At 44.0% G+C, this 19,706-nt stretch overlaps 1 protein-coding gene across 3 annotated transcripts; it reads right to left on the bottom strand.

Moving 5' to 3' along the window:
* Positions 1-3,758: 3,758 nt before the first annotated feature.
* On the bottom strand, positions 3,759-18,228 carry LOC146344228 (toll-like receptor 6). Of its 3 annotated transcripts, XM_084856944.1 has the most exons (3): positions 17,932-18,180; positions 13,073-13,262; positions 3,765-8,648 (listed from the first exon to the last, which is right to left on the bottom strand). In XM_084856944.1, exon 3 carries the CDS (start codon positions 8,581-8,583, stop codon positions 6,208-6,210), a length of 2,376 nt encoding a protein of 791 aa, XP_084713070.1. In that variant the 5' UTR covers positions 8,584-8,648; positions 13,073-13,262; positions 17,932-18,180; the 3' UTR covers positions 3,765-6,207. The 3 variants fall into 3 exon arrangements, with proteins under 3 accessions (XP_084713069.1, XP_084713070.1, XP_084713071.1); XM_084856943.1 differs by lacking the exon at positions 13,073-13,262 and having other exon boundaries at positions 3,759-8,648; positions 17,932-18,228; XM_084856945.1 differs by lacking the exons at positions 13,073-13,262; positions 17,932-18,180 and adding an exon at positions 17,411-17,764.
* Positions 18,229-19,706: the final 1,478 nt, after the last annotated feature.

The following is a 19,706-nucleotide window of genomic DNA, read 5'->3' as shown; positions in this document are numbered from 1 at the left end:
GAGAAGGCCATCCGAGGCTGATCTTGTTAAGTGGCCTGTCTGGTGCTGCTGGAGGCGCTCCTTAAGATAGGCTGGGCCGGAACCATATAGGGTTTTAAAGGTCAAAACCAACACCTTGAATTTGGCCCGGAAAACAACTGGTAACCAGTGCAACTCCTTCAGCACTGGAGTGATGTGATCACGCCTGTGGCTGCCTTTAATCAGGCGTGCCGCCGCGTTCTGTACCAGCTGCAGTTTCTGAACCGTCTTCAAGGGTAACCCCACGTAGAGCGCATTGCAGTAGTCTAAACGAGAGGAGACCAGGGCATGTACTACCGATGGGAGCAGATGGTCGGGAAGGAAGGGGCGCAGCCGCCGTATCAGATGGAGTTGATACAGCGCTGTCTGGCTCACAGCTGACACCTGAGCCTCCATGGAGAGCTGGGAGTCCAAAACGACCCCCAGGCTGCGGACCTGGTCTTTCAAGGGTAGCCGTACCCCATTCAACACCAGGTCAACATCCCCTAGCCTCCTCTTGTCTCCCACCAAAAGTACCTCGGTCTTGTCAGGGTTCAGGTTCAGCTTATTCCTCCCCATCCAGCCACTCACCATCTCCAGACATTTGGACAGGGATTCTACGGCCAACCTTGGTGAAGATTTGAATGAGAGGTAGAGCTGCGTGTCATCCGCATATTGATGACACTGCACCCCAAACCTCCTGATGATAGCCCCCAGCGGCTTCACATAGATGTTAAATAGCATCGGGGAGAGGATGGAACCCTGTGGCACCCCACAAGTAAGTGGCCACGGGTCCGAAACCTCCTCTCCCAGTGCTACCCTCTGGTACCTGCCGGAGAGGAAGGACCGGAACCACCGCAATACGGTGTCTCCAATGCCCAACCCCTCCAGGCGGTCCAGGAGGATACTGTGGTCAATGGTATCAAAAGCTGCTGAGAGGTCGAGGAGAACAAGGAAGGAGCATTCACCCCTATCCAGAGCCCTCCTGATATCATCCACCAAGGCAACCAAGGCCGTTTCTGTCCCATGCCCAAGCCTGAAGCCCGACTGAAATGGGTCTAGATAATCAGTTTCTTCCAAGTGTGCCTTCAACTGCACCGCCACCACCCGCTCAATCACCTTGCCCAAAAATGGCAGATTTGAGACTGGGTGAAAGTTGTTCAGAACTTGAGGATCCAAGGAGGGCTTCTTTAAGAGCGGTCTTATCACTGCCTTCTTGAGGGCTGATAGCATCACTCCCTCCTCAAGGGAGGCGTTCACCACCACCCTGATCCCCTCACCCAGTCTCTCTCTGCAGCCCATAATGAGCCAAGATGGGCAAGGATCAAATAGCAGGTGGTCGGCCGTACAGATGAAAGCACCTTGTCCACTTCATCAGGAGGAAGAAGCTGGAACCGATCCCACAAAACCAGTGTGCCACAGGCTGCCTCTTGCTCACTAACTGTATCCACAGCGTGCCGAGTAACACACCTAATCTGATCAATTTTATCTGCAAAGTGCCTTGCCAAGGCCTCACAGGAGGCCTTAGAATGCTCCAGTGGTTCCGGAGCACAGGACCGACCAGGCTCCGGACCACTTGGAACAGCCTCCTGGGACAGCACTCTGCAGACGCGATAGAGGCAGCATAATATTCCTTTTTTGCTGCCTTCACCACCACGTGACAGGCTGAAGATACAGCTCTAGCCCGTGTCTGATCGTCTTTGGAGCGAGACTTCCGCCACCGGCGCTCTAGCCGTCTCACCTCCTGTTTCAGAGCTCGTAACCACGGATTGAACCATGGTGCAGTCCGAGCCCTGTTCAGGGGGAGAGGGCATTTTGGAGCCACCTGATCTAATGCCCCAGTGATTGCGGCATTCCAGCCACCCACCAAGGTCTTGACCGAGTGGCCGTTGGCGTGCCCCAGAGAATCCCCGAGCGCATTCAGGAATCCATTTGGATCCATAAGATGCCTGGGGCGGACCATTTTAATGGGTCCTCCACCCCTGCGGAGGGGTTGTGGAACCAAGAAGTCCAACGTCACCAGATAGTGATCTGACCATGACAAGGGGGTGGTGGATATACCCCCGACTTCCAGATCACTCCCCGCTTCTCCAGAAACAGACACAAGGTCTAGTGCATGACCGGCTACATGTGTGGGCCCAGTTAGAATATGGTGCAGCTCCCAGGAGGCCATGGTCTCCATGAAGTCCCCAGGTGCTCCTGTGAGGATGGCCTCCGAATGTACGTTGAAGTCCCCCAACACCAATAAGTTAGGGGACCGTACACGCACTCAAGCACCTCGGCCAGGGAGTCAGTCGTGCAGCGGGGTGGACGGTACACGAGCAGAATGCCCAGACTGCCCTTCGGGCCCAACCTCCAGTACATGCACTCAGCAACCTTGGTCTCCCGGAGAGGGGGTCTGGTGAAGACCAAGGACTCTCAGTAGATAACAGCCACTCCTCCTCCCTGATCCCCAGCCCTCGGCTGCTGTGCATACGAAAATCCAGCTGGACACATGGCTGCAAGGGTTGGAGCAGCAGCCTCAGCCAGCCAGGTCTCTGTAATACATGCCAGGTCTGCACCCTCATCCAGGATCATGTCATGGATGAGAGAGGTTTTCTGGGTAACAGACCTGGCATTGCAGAGCAGCAAACGAAGGCCAGAAGATGGGGTCACGCCTCCCCCAACCATCCTTTGGCTCTGGACAGGCCCGGAGCAGGGGACAGATATTACACATCTCTCCCTTGTTCCCCTTACCTGGCATGGCCTGCCCCTAGCGCTCCACCAGCTCCTGCCGCCCAGCCTCGGTATGTTCTGACCCCCAACACTCCCCCCACTGCCTCCATCAGGTGGACACATGCCCCCTCGCTCCTGCCTATCAGGCAGGCTACCCACCCCTAAAAACACAACAAAATCCCCCAGAAAAAGCAAACAAACAAAACAATTAAAAATCCCCTTAAAAATAATGCCAGGCAGGAGTCCACAGGGAAGGCCTGGTGGCGGTGGCGGCAGCACCAGCAGCAGGCCCAGCAGCAGCAGGCACACCTCTTCCCCGGTGGTGGTGGCTTCTCCTGCAGGCCCTGGCTCTCCCAGGCCACCTCAGCCAGCCAGCTTATGTAGCCCCTCCAGGGAGGGGCAGGTGGAGCAGCACAGCTGGCTCAGTACCTGGGGGCCTGGTCCTGCAGGGACTGGTGGTCTGCCAGGCAGAAGTCTACAGGGAAGGCCTGGTGGTGGTGGCAGTGGCGGCTTCTCACAACAATCCTGTGAGGTAGGTTAAGCTGAGAGTGGCCCAAAGTCACCTAGCAAGCTTCATAGCCCCAAGTGTGAACTAGAACCTCGATCTCCCAAAGTCAAAGTCCAACACTCTAACCACTACACTACATTGGCTCTCTGCCTAACTTATCTCATGATGACCCTGAACTGGGCTTATCTGCCTGGGAACATCAGCATCAGTCCCCCAAAAGCAGAATACCAGTTAGAACTCCCTGTTGACTGGTCAGTGCTTGCTCCTGTCAAGTTGAGAGCAGCAGGAAAGTCAGAGATGAAGGAAAGCAAAGGCAGTCTGTAGAAGACACATGAAGTAGCAAGAACAGAACCTTTCAGTGGTTCACAACCATTTATATCTTACATCCCACCAATCACTCTATTGCGGGACCTATCCTGATAGAAACAAAAAGCCCACTTTTCCCCAAAAAGGATATGTATATGTTTACAAGCATTCTGTTATTATGTTTATCATTTATGGTAAGTTTTAAGGACATAAAAATTACAGTAGCATTGTTGGGAGTAAATTTTATTGCTACGGCTTTAAAACACCAACAAACAAGAATTCCACTAATAATTGAAAATTGTAATAATACTGTTGAGTATAAATTTCACTGCTATGGTAACTGCAAAACATGAAGATAATACTTAAAATTGCATTAGTATTATTAGGAATACATTTTATTGCTATGACTAAAACACAAACAAATAGAATAATTTCATTAGTAGTTTAAAAAGTTACTACTAGCATGTGAAAAGGTCACAGTTGGATAATTCATGGAAGGCAGTGTCAGCAGGCGATTACATGTCACACTTGCAGGTGGATATGGGGATTGAGGGAGGGCGAATTCTCAAGTCCCCCCTAGACTACTTCTGCATCCCACTGGTGATAATGAGAACCACTGTCCGACAGAGCAAACCTGACCCAAAACTGTTTGTGGAGTCAAGGAGTACCACCTGACCTGTTGCTGTTCCGAGGCTTCCTTGCTGGTCTCCCTTGAGTTCTCTCCTCTGACCAGAGGTCAGCTGGGTTCTGGGGCAGTGACTGAATCCCTGCCTGACATGACTTCCCACCCACCCCAGACATGACTTCCCACTTCTGTGGGATCAATCCTGAAGATGGAGCAGGAATTATAAACCTGGGACTATAGCTCAGATCTTTCAATGGAGTCTGAAACTATCTCCCAACCCACCGACACTGTTCATTTTGCTAGAGATCCTCACTGCAGAAGGCAGAAAGGCCATTCTATAGTGTCACAGAGCATGGTTCCAAGCCCAAACACTACCACTGTAGCTTTCCTTGAGAGATGGGTCTCCAACACACATACTTCTTGAGAGAATTAAGGGATTGATAGATCAACTCCTGCTGTACCTGAGAGGATCTGTGTACTCTCTCAGGTAGTGGGAGAATGTTGGCAGCTGTCTGAAAACGGCTGCTTGTACCCTGCCAGTTTTGTGGGGCCCTTAGGCCAGATGCTATTGATGGGCCTCCCTCTCTCAGTGCACCATTCTCCTCCTCACCACCATTATTGCTGCTGCCTGTTCACTTGCCCCTCCCTCTCGGACCAGTCTGCATTTGCAGCTTCCAGATAGAGAGGACAAGGAACGTGGAGGTTAGTGCTCTTTCTCCTCACTATGCCCATTGCTTTCATACTTGGAGGTGGCAGATAAACAGGCAACATCAATAAGGAGGCGAAGCAACAGGGCAATGAAGCTCAAAAGATTGGCAGTAAGCCAAAGATTGGCAGGGACACGGGTCTCTGTAGATGCCCAGCAGTAACACTGACACCAGCTCTGTACCCTGTTGCCTACTTCTCGTCACTCTCTGTTCCAGGATGGTTCCCCAGATTTTCCTGAGCACCTGTAGAACATTTGTTTCCAATGTTAGCTCTCAAGGGTATGGCTGGCTGGGGAATGCTGGGAGTTGTAGAACTTTTTTTCAGTCTAAACAGGCATAGGATTGTGGCGTTAATATTAGGTGTCCTATCTATGGTATCTAAGTAGCTATTTATGTACAGACTGTTTATGCTAGTTATAGAAACATTTATATTATTTAAGCAATTCTATCTGTGATCTATGCAATTTACATAACTTGATTTCCCCCCCATTTTTATATAATACTTGCAATTGATTCTATGAATGCTATTTATGATATTCTATTTCATACATTCTATTTATACCATGTAATGTTTGTATCATATAATTACATGAATGATTTCTCTATTAGATGTGATAATGATGCTGTTTTGTTGTTATTTTCATGAAATGTATTTGGATTAAGTATAGTAGTTGTGATACTACATTGGTTTGGGTGATGTGACTATATTTTTGCTAATATGGGTATGTGATGTTTATTTATGGCGTATGATTTGAAAATTAAAACATATGTAAGAAATAAATGCACTCTCCCTCCCCCCCTCGTGTTGTGTCTGCATTCCTTTGGCTTCTAACTGTGATTTCCAAACCTGGATGACTGTGTTCCTTATTTGAGATTGTTATCTGTGCCCAAATATAAAATAGTAGGTATAATGCTATGCCATCTATGGAACACCCCTTTAAAGAATTCTGATCATGCAAAGACTTTGGCTTTCTAATTTGGGTGAAACTGAAACTCTTGCAGATATGCTTTTAAAGGCAATTTATTGCAATTAAGGGGGCAAGGGACACGTAATAAGGATTGGTAGATCAGATGACTTGCTGCATGCTTTTTGTTTTGATGGGGTTAATAATGATATTACATTGTTAGTATCTAAATTCTTAAATCATTTTTAAAGCTGAATTCTTAAATATTATTAATACTAGACTTTTAATTCTTGATAATTAGAATTGTATATATTTCTCGTTGACCTTGTTTGTATGTAGTATGGTTGGTTGACTAATACATCCTGATTGGTGATAAATGTGGGCTTTAAAAAACAACAACACAACTTTATTTCATGTCCTAGATCAGATAACAAAAACTGACATCTACAATTCATTCATTTCATTAGATAGGGGGAGCTTAATATTAATAGATGCCCTAAGATTAGCCCAGAAAAGTCCATGCTTGCTTTTCTCTTTCGGCCACTCCAAGTACGTTCTCTTCGCCATGAGAGCTTTTAGTTTGTGGTACCTGGAAGGAATTATATATGATGGGATTGGTTCTAATAAAACAAGGATTAAACTGTCCGCATTCTCACTGAATAACTTGTGATGGGCAAAGTAGAGCTCATAATGACACCAGTCGCTCTGCACAAAATTGGGAGACAACACGAAGATGGACTTGTAACTTTTCTCAATGCAGTCAATTATATTCTCAACAATGCTCTTGCCTGCAACAAAGTTCCTCTCATGCTGGCAGATACGTGTGGATGCATCCTCTCGCTCCAGATTTGGAATCAGAACATTTTTCACCCAGCCAGAATCACGCTCGCTGTAAGAGATAAAAGCATGGAACTGTATGCTGCCGGGGATATCTTCAGGCTTGCTCTTCCAGATCCTGTGTTTTGCTCGACTCCAGTGCCACATCATTTTCAAATACCATGGAATATCAAAACGGATGCAGAGGAAGGAAACAGCAACCAATAAGACCACTGTAACAATTACAACTACAGTAATCAAAAGATTCACATTGCAAACAAGTTCAGATATGTGAAAATCTCTTAAAAGAGTTCCTTTGAAGTGGTGTGGGTATTCACACACATAAAAGTCCGGCCAGCCAATCAGCTCCATAGATCCTTGTTTTTCAAGATTAATTAATGGTCTTAATTCACAGGAACACATGAATGGATTGTGTCCTCCTTTTAAAGTGTTGATATGCTGACAGCTTTGGAAAAACTCAGAAGATTGAGAGAGAAGGGAATTATTTTCTATGTTTAGTAATCTGAGATGACTAAAATGACCACAGCCAGGCAATGCAGTTAGCTTATTGGAAGCCAAATTGAGCTCTTCCAAATTGTTCAGCTCAATAATCTCCTTAGGAACACTTAAAATTTGGTTGTCTTGTAAATCCAACATTTGAATATTGACTGGCAAACATCTAAAGACTGACTCAGACAACGCATTAGATGACAAGTTAAGTTTAACTAGTTGTTCTCCCCAACTGCACTTATTTGCATTGTCTTTATACTGTAATAAATTTTTGCTCATGTCCAAATATTTCAGAGAGTTCATGTGAGTTGTCATTAAGCTCACTTCAGTTAGGTCTTTAAACTGATTACTTCGTAAAATAAGTTTTTCAAGGAGGACTAAATTGTTACAGTTTTTAAAAACAGCATCTGTTAAGCTATTATTTGAAAAACATAAGTAAGTAAAATGACTAAATTTGGAAGGGCAAAGCATGTGTATCAAACCTGCATCAGAAATGGTTAAGGCTGTAATGTTCATATCTGCAAACAGTGCATACATATATGTTGGGGCAGAAAAAAATGTAGTAAATGGAATCTGCTTAATTGTCAAAACTTTGATTGAAGTTTCAGTCGCATTAAAATTTATTGTGTTAGGAACTTCCAATGGTGGTGCATTGGAGATAACAAAATATTCAATGGTTGATTCCCACACACTCTGAAGGATGTCAATGAAGTCTTCCCATTTGCACTGTATATTGTTCAGTGTTAGGTTTAGTAATGTGGCATCTTTGGTAAGTTTTGACAAGAATGTTCTTAAGTCACTGATGTCTTTCTCTTGGATACTTGACAGCTCTAAACTTTTTGTTACACTGAGTTTTAGATCCAACAGCACATGCAAATCACTGTTTTCGGGGAATGCAATCTGAAGGGTCTTTGCATTGAATACTGGAAGATTTCCAGTGTCATATTCAGAGAGGTCTTCTAAGCCCAAGAACAGAGTATCCAGTTGTAAATGAGCAAGAACACCAAAATCGGATTTCTGTATTCTTCTAACACTGAGGCCAAGATATTCCAGCTTCACCATTTTGCCAAACTTGGGGCATAAGGGCATGGCTCTGTAGTTATTGTAAGAGAGATCTAAGTGCCTGAGACTTGGAATAAGATGACAAGAAAGAGTCTGCAAGTTGTTGTGAGATACATCTAGATATTCTAAGTCTTTATTGTACTGGAAAACACTGAAGTCAAGCAGTCTGATGAGGTTATAAGACAGAATTAGTGCCTGCAGTCTGGAAAGTGAACTAAAATCAGAAATCTGTAGTTCAGAGATATTGTTATGTGACAAGTCCAACACTGTTCTGTGTGCTAGTATGTTCTTAGGAACAGCAGCTAGGAATCTGTTGGAATAATCTGTAGTCAATCCATGTTCCACAGAGGGTTGGATATTAGTCCAGAAGGTTATTGTGAAGATGAAGGCACTAAGGAAACTGTTGGTGATTGGGCTTCTTCTATCTGCCATAGTGCACGAAGGTTGCTTAAATTAGTGATTATTGGTGACTTTCATCTGTGCAGACTGACACAATCCTGTGAAAAGAATGTTAATACAATTAATTTAAGGAATTCAAAACAAATTTTAACACCTATTATTCTTAGAGGTTGAGCATCCTTAATTCAAATTTATTTCAGTTGATGACCACCATGAGAATAGAGAATTTGGGTGTGGGGGGGAAACATACTTAAGAAATTTATTCTGATTATAATCAGATTCTATTATTTGGGGTGGGGGTGGGGTTGTTCCTGTCTCCTTTCAAAGCTTTCATCAGACATGTTACCAAAAAAACACAAATCATCATTTATAACTGATAGCAAGTTTTACAACTGAAGGTAGAACACTTTCATTTATCTAGTTAGTAGAGCAAGGCTTTGTCATAACAGATGTGGTGTGCATGGTGGGAATGTACTACAAGGACCAATTGCTGGATCAGGAAATATATGTGCAATCCTGATTAGATAATTAAGACTGTCAGCACTGATTCATTTTTATAGCAAAACAGTGGTATTTTGCTGTTTTAAAAATTAAGAGAAAGAAATTAAAATAAAAGCAGTTATTAAAGCTCTCCCATCCCTGAAGGCAGAGAAACTGAAATTAGGGAAATTAACAATGTGATCATATATGTTTTACTTAGACGTAAGCTTTACTGAGTTCAATGGGACTTACTGCCAGGTAAATGTGTACACGTTTGCAGCCTAAGAGGCAGTCATCATTAATCCCTTACCCTGCCTGCCATTTTGCTGCTCTAAAATTCCCCCACACTCATGCCTGTCATGGATTTTAGGAAATCGTTGATTTTGCTTTGTTAGACATGCTGGGAAGACTATTGAAAAAAATGCTAACCCACCTTTCTTAAAACAATATAAGATGTCTTATTATGGAATACAAATGCTAAATATTAATGATAGATTATTAAGGATTTGAAAATGTAAATCACTAAAGAAGTATTGTATTAAATTGTATTAAAGAGAAGATACAGAGACACAAGAAGGATTCGCAGTGTATTCTGAGTAACTGGCATAAAAATAATGGTCAAGATGACCTGGATAGTATCCAAAGAGAAAATGCTCATTTAAAGCTCTATCACTTGGGCCAAAAGTGTATTTGAGTAATGAACAGGTGCGAGACTGTACAATTTCAAGTCAAACGTCTACTTAAAAGTTTTCGCTTATCTTAATGAGCAAAAAATATTGTGTAAAGTATACACATCAAAAACCTTGATATACAGATGTCTAGAAAAAATTATTGACTTTGGTTTAATTAACAAATTTTGGTAAAGATTTATCTTCTCAAAGGTATAATTCAAAATTGATCTTATCTAGTCTGAAAGGCGTACATGTAAGTATGTTCAAATGTTTTAAGTACATTTCATAATAAAAAATAATTAAGACTGTGAGCCCTAATTTATGGGATAGTTCATAATATTAGTTATGAGGTAATTGCTATACAAAAATAGTATAAATATGGGCTGATTTTACAATGCAGGAGCTTCTTAGAAGCTTACCACCTTACCTGTTAGCTGAATAGCCTATTCAGTACTGAAGAGGGAACTCAGTACTTAGTATGAGATCTCTCCTTTTTAAGGAATTAAGACTTAGAAGTCTAAGAACAAAATTCTATTTCTTTTTAAGCTATTAAGATCTAAGGATCTTTAATGATGCTCCATTTAACAATAAAAATATTTTATATGCAAGTTATATTATAATGCAATGCTATAAGTATATTTCTAATAAAAATGATAAATGGATCAAATAAGATTTTCCTGTACTAATTCTTGTTAGTATAAAACCTAGACAGCAACCCACGAAACAATCCTAGTTGTACTCTTTGTTTAGAAGTATTTAATCTGCTATTAGGTGGCAAATGAGGAGACAGACAGCTCAAAGTCCCTCATCGGGAACAGCCTTCCTTGCCTTGCTGAAGAATTTCAAAGGCGTTGGTTTCAACGAACTAGAATTTTGAACCCAGCAGACAGAAAAGCTCCCGAGGCTGAGAATGGGGAGAAGATAGGGGCTAGGAAAAGTTCCCTCCCTCTCCCGCAGTTCCTTTTCATCTATGTTACCTCTATCAGAAGTGAGTTTTCCTATTCTAAAACCGCCATTGGACTACCATGTCACACATTTCTGAAATACATCATTTGGGCATATGTGGCATTTTTAATATTCAAAGTATAGTGCAACCTTACAAGAATGATTTGCTCAAATTCAATCACCGAAGGCTTCCCCAACACATCAGGGGCATGCGTCTCCTGCTGAATCACACACAGAGGCATATGCCGTGCACACGATCCAGCCATGAAACTGCGTACATTATATCTAGCACTGGTAGCTGCTTAGTGTGAGGTTCTGATCGATGAATCAGAAACTATATAGAATAATTAATACCCTCAGCTTCAATATCACAGAAGCCTTATTTTTTAATCCACCTTTACCTGTCAAACATATGATTCGAGCTGTAACAGCACATCATACTAGCCATCTGATCAGCAGGTAGCTGCCTATTTATGTGTAAATTCATCTAGGGATCAGGGCTATTCTATCCTGCAGAGAATGTGCTCACCAGCACAGCCTAATTAGGGCTGTGCACCAGCTCATCACGAAGCCCAAATAACAAGGCGAAGCGGGCTTATTCAGAGTAAAATCCTTGTGATACGAGGTGGGTCAGAGCAGTACCGAGGCACCCTGGGGCAAAGCACCCCCCCACGAAGCCCCCCCACGAAAAGCCTCCTCTGCCTCGTATATTCAGAGCTCTACTTAATGCTTGAGCAGTCTAGACATACTGTCTTGAAAATTTATCAGCTTCTGAAAGGTCACGTAGAGGGACAGGAAGAGGAGGGAGTGGGAAGGTGAGCGGACGCAGGAAGGCGAGCGCAGGAGGAGGAGGGAGTGTGCTTTGGCGAATAGGAACTCTCAGCCAGAACCGACACCAGCACTCTCCAATCAGAGAGAGTAGTGGAGGAAGGGGGTATATATTTATTTATTTATTTAATTTATTAATCGCCCATCTGGCTGGTCACCCAGCCACTCTGGGCGATGTACAACACACCATAAAACAATTTAAAACAATAAAATTCTACCATAATTTTTTTTTTTAAATACCCTAACCCACCCCAAATGCCTGCCTGAACAACCACGTTTTTAATGCACGACGGAAGCTCATTAAAGATATATACTTTAGATATATGATCTAAATTAGATATAGATAATTAGATTAGATATATAAAGATATATGAAGTATACATATATACTTCAGCGAAAGGCTGCATTTGGTTATTATGCTAGCTGTGTCTTTGGGAGAGGGCTGGTCTATGGGTAGATGATTGTGTGTGTGTGCGCGCGCATGCATCCATTCCTTGGAGTTCTTCCTTCTATTTTTTCATTTTTGATCACCATTAGGCTTTTCTCAATATTTAAATTAAAAGGGAACAGCTTGGTTGAAGTGGGAACCTTCCCTTGCTTCTTGCTTGTCCATCCCCTTTGGGACGGTGTCTTTGCAGCACCCCTTCCCGCTGCCTTCTCCTATTTCTTTCTACCTCCAACTTGTTTGTTATTTGTATTAGATATATTTATCTCTCCTTTCCATATTCTTTCAAACTAACATAGCTTTTCCTCACTCGTTGCTGCTACGCTCCCCCCTCCCTCGCCATTCCTGTGTTTGTTTGTTCATGTTGCTTGGACTCTGGTAAAGGTTGCATTTGTTGTTTAACGTCGACCGTCACTTCTGCTTTCTCCATTCTATTTCCTTATCGTTTTTGTCTGTTAATTCCGTCCCTTTAGATTTTTAAAAATCCAGTCTTGCGTATCTCTGCTTCTCCAGAAGCAGCAACGATATGTTCCATGTCATGCAACGATGCTATTGTATCTTGTAATACCTTGGCTGCTGGCACCCAACTTCCCCTCCAAGATTGTTACTCATTCACCAGAATGGGTCGTACAGTCCGGCACTGTTTTACTTCACCGACTCCTGGGCAACAGATTTGCCCTCTTGTCACCGTGGAACCTCATTAAAGGATTTGTAGTGCAGTCATCCCAGATGGGGACTATGTGTACTGTATTTTAATCTCCTCGACCCATTCCCTCCCTTGGAGTCAGTGCCCTTTGAAGAGTCTGGCACGGTTCCCCCCTCCACAGCACTGGAGTTTCCCTCCCATGGATGATCCTTGTCCGTAACAACAGGAGTCAGGAGTGGGTAGGCCATTCTACCCATCAGGGTCTGCCAGCCCGCCTGCCTCCACCAGGCTCCGCCGGCCTCTGCCAGCCCACCGGCCTCCTCCGGCCTCTGCCAGCCCGCCGGCCTCCGTCGGCCTCCACCAGCCCGCCTGCCTCCATCAGCTTCCGCCAGCCCGCCAGCCTCCATCGGCCTCCACCAGCCCGCCAGCCTCTGCTGTCATCCGCCAGCCCCCCAGCCTCTGCCTGCCTCCCTCTGCCCACCTCCGAGCTTTCACTTAAATGCATACCGGCTCAGTGGAGCCCCGTTGTTCAAACATTTCTTCTTCTCCAGAAAGGATTTGGCCTCTGGCTTTGACTTGTGCTTGTCCTGTCATTCCTCCAGGTTTCAGTCACCTTGGAGGTGGTAGAGCCGTCTTATAAGCAGAAATGTCCAAGACGACGATGACAGCACCCTCTTCCCCACAGTCTTTCCCACCCCTAGTTTTTGTGGAGAAAATCAAACTTTAGCTGCACCCAGAGCAGCAACCATTGGGTAAAATACGTTCAAAATACTAATTTAGAAATAAATTAGTGTGCTAGAAATAAACAAAAGCTGATAAAAAAAAATTACATCTTCGAGTCTGCCTGCGAGGTAATGTGTGTATTCAGCCATAGAGAGACTGAGCCAGTGATTCTTCTGAATAAGGGTTGTTTTGCACGTCAAAGAAACCTGCAGCACAGATTAGGGACCTCTGCTTCAACACACTTTCCCTTCTGAGTTTGGTCTGAGTTTCTGGGAATATCAAATCCAACCTGTGCCTAGCACACAAGCCAGTGGGCCAAACGGCCTGGAATTTGGCAAGTGGGGTGCCCTCGAGGGAGGCTGGGAGGGGCCAAGGTTTCATGCTAATCTGTGGAAATGGGGAGAAGTTATAGCTCTTTGCTTTGGGAGTTTTGGTGGAAAACATCAAATTTCACCTGCGCCTAGCGCACAAGCCAGTGGGCCAAACTGCCTGGGCTTTGGCAGGTGCGATGCCCTCGAGGAAGGCTGGGAGGGGCCAAGGTGTCACGCACATGTGTGGAAACGGGGAGAAGTTACAGCTCTTTGTTTTGAGAGTTTCTGTGGAAAACATCAGTTTTTAACTCCGCCTACCAAAAAAAACCACTGGGCCAAACTGTCTGAAATTTTGCAGGTGGCCTCCTTTCCAGGGACGTTGAGAGGTACCCAAATTACATGACTGTATCATATAAACTGAAAAAGTTATGACTTTGTGTTTTCCCATGCAAGTCAATGGGAAAACACCAAAAACGGCCGATGCAGATATCCGAATCTCACTTTGGATTCGGATCCGAGTTGGAGGAGAGGGGGTCCGAATTGGTCCAAAGCAGATAGGGGTCACTTCAGAGGATCCGAAGCAGATCGGGGGGACTGCACAGCCCTAGCAACTATGTGTGTTTGTGTGTACTACTTAACACATGGATGGCAGCTTCTCTTTTTCCTTATCTTAAATCCATTTTCTAACACTCATTGGTACAATAAAAAGCCTAAAGTTAATTTAAATATCTCATTTAATTTGATAATATATTATTAATTCACCTGTATACTGAATAATGTATCAGGAGCGATTCTTAGTGCTGTCAATCAGTTTTACAGGTCAATGTATTTCTACTTCCACTGAAAAACAATTATTATTTCTATTGTATTGTACTTTTGTCAGTACAATGCCTAACACTGACTGAGCGGTCATGATGACATGGTATTTTCATAAACATCCCAACCGTCAATGGAGGGGTGGGGTAAGTTTCTCTGAGGAAATGGCAAGTTGTCAGTGTAGCTGGATTGGATCTTACGCCCTAAGATAAGGAGTAGCAGTCTGGGTCAATATGAGGATTAGAAGTACCTTCCCCCTGCATCCAGGGGGGAGGCAGAGATGAGCAGAACGCCATTAGTGTTCCCTGGTGGCACCACCAGGGAGGGGAGGGGCTTACCATCTGTTTTAGGCTGAGGGGCCCCTCCCTTATGTGCAGGCACCTTTGGTGGGCTATAACCTTCCCCAACCTGGTGCTCTCCAGATGGTTTGGACTACAACTCACATCAGCACTAGCCAGCATAGTCAGGGGTGACAGGAGGTGTATTCCAAAACAATTGGAGGGTGCAAAGCTTGGGAAGGTGAACATACATTTCCTTACAGGTCATACAGCAGGGAGTTCATTGGGGAAATGGCATGGTGGGAAAACGTTTAATCCCCCAGTCCTCTAGTGCCTTCATTTCAATTTGAATTGTGCCCCCCTCCCCATACAGCTGCTTTTTGTCAGCATTTTGAGAAACAGGAGATCGGCTCACCAATTTCTGTCACCTTGTCTACTTTAGCCCTTAGACACTTTGCCCCAGAGAAACACCAACTGTTTTCCAAGAGTGTACTCCTGACTGAGAAAGGCAATCTGTCCTTTCTGCCAGAATTTTACCCTTACCAGCCAGCCCAGGGGGTCTCCAAACTCATAAGGGATTCTTAGTCCTAAACAGAGTTAGAAGATGTCATCCACAGGGATTCCACTCTAAGGCTTAAGTATCTCAGAAGCCTCCTTTCCACTCACCTGAACCAGAGATGTCTTAGGGAAAAGCTGCTGTAGCAGAGAACTAACAGAGAATGGGGTAGTTTGTTAAACAACTTCCTCTTATAAAATTATTAGGAAACGGTATGGGGGGCAGAGTGGGTTGAGAACATCAGGGGGAAATGAAAGAAAAAGTAATGCCATACTTGTGAATGACCTATTCGTGAAAGATGTTTGCTTTCACCAATACACCTAGAGCTCATTATGGTGGTTCCCCTTTAAGCACCCCTTAAAATGTGTAGGAGTATGACGCCAATATTATTGATAACCATTGTATACTGAATATTTATAATGTAACTTTATATATCATATTTCTATCCCACCAAGGAACTCAAGGTGGCATTCATAACAGCGATCTCCCCCTCCCCACCCCACCCCCACCCTTTATGCTCCCAACAATCCTGTGAAGGTTTATTTATGAAAACATTTTGAAAGCCATTCACCATTGCAGATACCAGAGCAATGTACAATGGGATTAAAATACAGAATTCTACAAAAAACACTGAAATCACATTGTCATGATAAAAACAAAAACACATCAAATAGATACAACAGAAAAAGCTAACCCATTGAAATGTCTGGGTAAAGAAAACGGTTTTGAGCAGACTCTGAAATAATTGCAGTGTTGGCACCAGTTGCATCTCCATAGGGTATTCGATAACCGGGGGGGGGGGGAGATGGACAGCAACAGAAAAGGCTCTCTCCCTCTGTTGACACATAATGTACCTGCGGTATCATTCCCTGATTATCTTAAGTCACCCTCAGGCTAGTGTAGGGAGAGGTTCCTGTCTGAGATAATGACTGGCCCAACTTCCTAGCCAGGTTTTGAATCTGACATTCTAACCATTATACCAATTCTGTGATATTTCTCCTACCCGCCCTCCAAATTGCTCAAGACAGTACACATTGTTTTCCTCAGGTTTTCTCCTCATAACAACCCTATAAAGAGAGAGTGACTGGTCCAAGGTCACCACCCAGTGGCCTTCAGAGCTGACTAGAGAGCCAGTGTGGTGTAGTGGCAAGAGTGTTGGACTGGGAGCTGGGAGATCTGGGTTCTAGTCCCCACTCGGCCATGGAAGCTCACTGGGTGACTTTGGGCCAGTCACAGACTCTCAGCCCAACCCACCTACAGGGTTGTTGTTGTGAGGATAAAATGGAGAGGAGGAGGATAATGTAAGCCGCCTTGGGTTCCTTGCAAGAGGAAAAAAGGCGGGGTATAAATGCAATAAAATAAAAAAATAAAAAATAAAATAGAGATTTGAACCAGCATCTCCCTGATCATAGTCCAACACTCTTAACTACTGCACCACATCGGGTGCTTCCAGAATGGAGGGCTCCTAGCACTACTAATTAGAAAGCATCATGTAGATACTCTGTCTTTTCCTTCTTAACAGATTTTCTTCTCTGATCAGAAAAAAGACAGAAGAAGTGGTAGGAAACCACAGCAGGGTTAAAAAGAGAAGACAACATCATCTGGACTATCTAAAATTCCGTGAATGAGGCATGGTCATTGAATAAAAGCCTCATCTGGAAGCACCTGTTTGCTCTTCTCTTTATAATGTTTTAGCAATAATGCATTTTAAGGATCTAATTAATGTTAAATTAACACCTAAATAGAGTAACAGCAGGATAGCCATTATAAATGCAGATGTATTTTAACAGTAGATAATCAGACAGTGCAATCCTATGCATGTCTAATCAGAAGTAAGTTCCCTTGCATTTAATGGGCCTTACTCCCAGGCAAGTGCATAAGATCATAAACACCATGCTGGATCAGACCAAGGGTCCATCTAGTCCAGCATTCTGTTCACAGAGTGGCCAACCAGCCCAAGGCTACAGTCCTAAACACATTTAGGGCACAATCCTCTGCATCTTTAGGCAGAAAAAAGTCCTACATGCATAGGATAGAGCCCTTAGGATGAACTCTTATACCCAGTTACCTGGGAGTAGGCCCCACTGAACTCAGTGGGGCTTACTTCTGAGCAGACATGCATAGGATTGCTTTGATAACCTGCAATCCAATACGTTCTTACCTGGGAGGCAGCCCCACTGAATTCAATGAGACTTACTTCTGAGTGGGTATATACAGGATTGCACTATTAAGAACTCAATCCTATACATGTTTAGATAGAGAGAAAAAAGTCCTACAGCTCTCAGGATGGGACTTTTTTACCTGTCTAAACATGCACAGGATAGCAGTCTAAGACTCAGTGGACTTCGGAGTAAACATGTAATGCATTGCACTATCAGTGGATTTAAGAAAAATAATGTGGCACGGCTAAAGCGGCTTAAAAAAAATTTTTTTTAAGGCTTTTTGTCAGTTCCGAGCTGTGAAGGACGGAAAGACAAGCTGTGCAGCTGCGCCACACCTTCAGAACGCGGTAGAGAAAACGGAAGTGAAACTGATTTCACAGCAGAATCCGATAGCTGCCTCCTCAGAAGTAAGCCCCTTTACCCTCGGTGGGACTTACACCCAGATAAGTGAAAAATGGGTTGCAAACTTCTGAGTAGACAGGTATAGGACTGCGCTGTAAGGCTGCAGTCCTGTACTCACTTATTTGGGCGTAACTCTCATCCAGGTCCATGGGATTTACTTCTGATGAGGCAGGTATCTGATGGCAGGCACACAAGGAGGACGAAAGCGCGCGGCCCCGAAGAAGACGGAGAACGCCTTCTGGTCACAGGGGGAAAGCGCAGTCCAAACAGAATTCTCTTCTAGGCGCCGTAAAGCCCAAGCGTCTAGTTGTTAGCTACGGTTGCCCGTGATCTGTTTTGGCTGTACGTCGAGAACCTTTACTGGAGTGGAAGGCTCAGGAGGAAGGGCGCCTCCCCCCTCCACTTCCCTCCCCACAAGAAGGGCGGGAACAAGAGGCCCAAACTTGCCCGCGCGTTATGTGACCTTTTCTTTACCTCCCCCCGCCCGTACTTCCGAAAATTGGGGACTTTGGCAGGTAGGACTCTGAAGTCGGTTGGTTCTTGATTCCCACATCTTTATTCAAAACGCAGCTTCACGAGGACCTGAAGTTTACACGCGTTTGCATCCCAAGTTAAGGTTTGGGCTAGCCCAAGAAAGAATCCTTTACATTTCTCTTCCCACTTCTGGATATTTAAGGTACACCATCACCATCATCGCTGCTTTTCCAGTTCTTTTACAGGTGTGGGGGACCTGTGGACTATATGTTGGGCTACGACTCCCATTATTTATTTTATTTATTTACAATATTTATATACCATTCCACATCAAAGATTTTGGAGCAGTGAACAACAAGATAAAAGAATAGAACCCCATAGTTACAGCAGTTAAAACATTTTAAAAGCACAGATTCTGAACTTAATAAACAGCGGTTAGTCACTCAGGGAAGGCCTCTCGAAAGAACAATGTCTTCAGGAGGCGCCGAAAGCAATACAACTGACCATAGGCCATGCTGGCTGGGGCTGATGGGAGTTGGAGTCCAACAACATCTGGAGGGCCACAGGTTCCCCACCTGTTTTACATTATTGATCCCTAGTGCACTACTGAGCTTGTCAGCAGCCATTGCCCATTATTGCCATCGCCTTAGTCTGCCACCACCAAAGCAAAACAAAGACTTCTAATTTTTTGTCTCCCCTACAATGGGACGTACTATGTCTAACTCAAAGAATGGTCTGCTCCTTGCTTGTCTTCTTCTCTCACAATGTGCCTGCAAGTGATGCCCCCATCCCCATACAACAGAAGGGCATGGAGGAAGTGGCTGTAGTTAGGCTGTTAATTTTCAGTTGCTGGAGGTGTCAATTTAACCACTGAAAAAGATGAGTGAATCATCTCTAGGGCAAGAGTGTGGAACAGCAAAACACAGTTACTTTTAAAAAAATTAGTGTTAATTGCTTGCAATATTTGAAATTAATCTTGTCATGAAAGTTCCATGAAACTGTGTTTGGTTACCAAAGGATTTATGAGATTGCTGGCATCCAAATTATTGCTGGTGGCAATAAGTACTGCTGTATACAAATATGTTTACTTTTTAAAAAACTTTGAGGCTTGTATCATTGGAACTCACTGCCAGTTTTTAATAAAGTTCCCAAATAGACCTCACCATTAAGGAATTTGGTCTCAGCTATGAAACGTTTACCAGCTGCCACCAAAATAAATCCTCTGTACCTAAAAGGAACTCAGTAGGAATAGAACTGACACCACCATTAGAGACAACCTTTCAGAATGAACAAAATGTAAGATGTTTATTAAGGACAATTATTTACAAAAGGGAATAAAATGTCACTCTTCAAATAATAGGTTGGGATTGCTAAAGGTTCTTAAGTAATATGCTTGGTTACCATTCCTAATAGGTAAGA

Source organism: Heloderma suspectum, chromosome 5, assembly GCF_057233095.1.
Source record: "Heloderma suspectum isolate Gila_16-S chromosome 5, 16-S_ref, whole genome shotgun sequence".
NCBI classification, from domain to species: domain Eukaryota; kingdom Metazoa; phylum Chordata; class Lepidosauria; order Squamata; family Helodermatidae; genus Heloderma; species Heloderma suspectum.
Note: the sequence above shows the minus strand (reverse complement) of the source record. Positions and strands in the feature narration are given on the sequence as shown.

Coding starts and splice junctions, on each gene's coding strand:
- LOC146344228 (XM_084856943.1), bottom strand. CDS start 8,583: ATGGCAGATAGAAGAAGCCCAATCACCAACAGTTTCCTTAGTGCCTTC.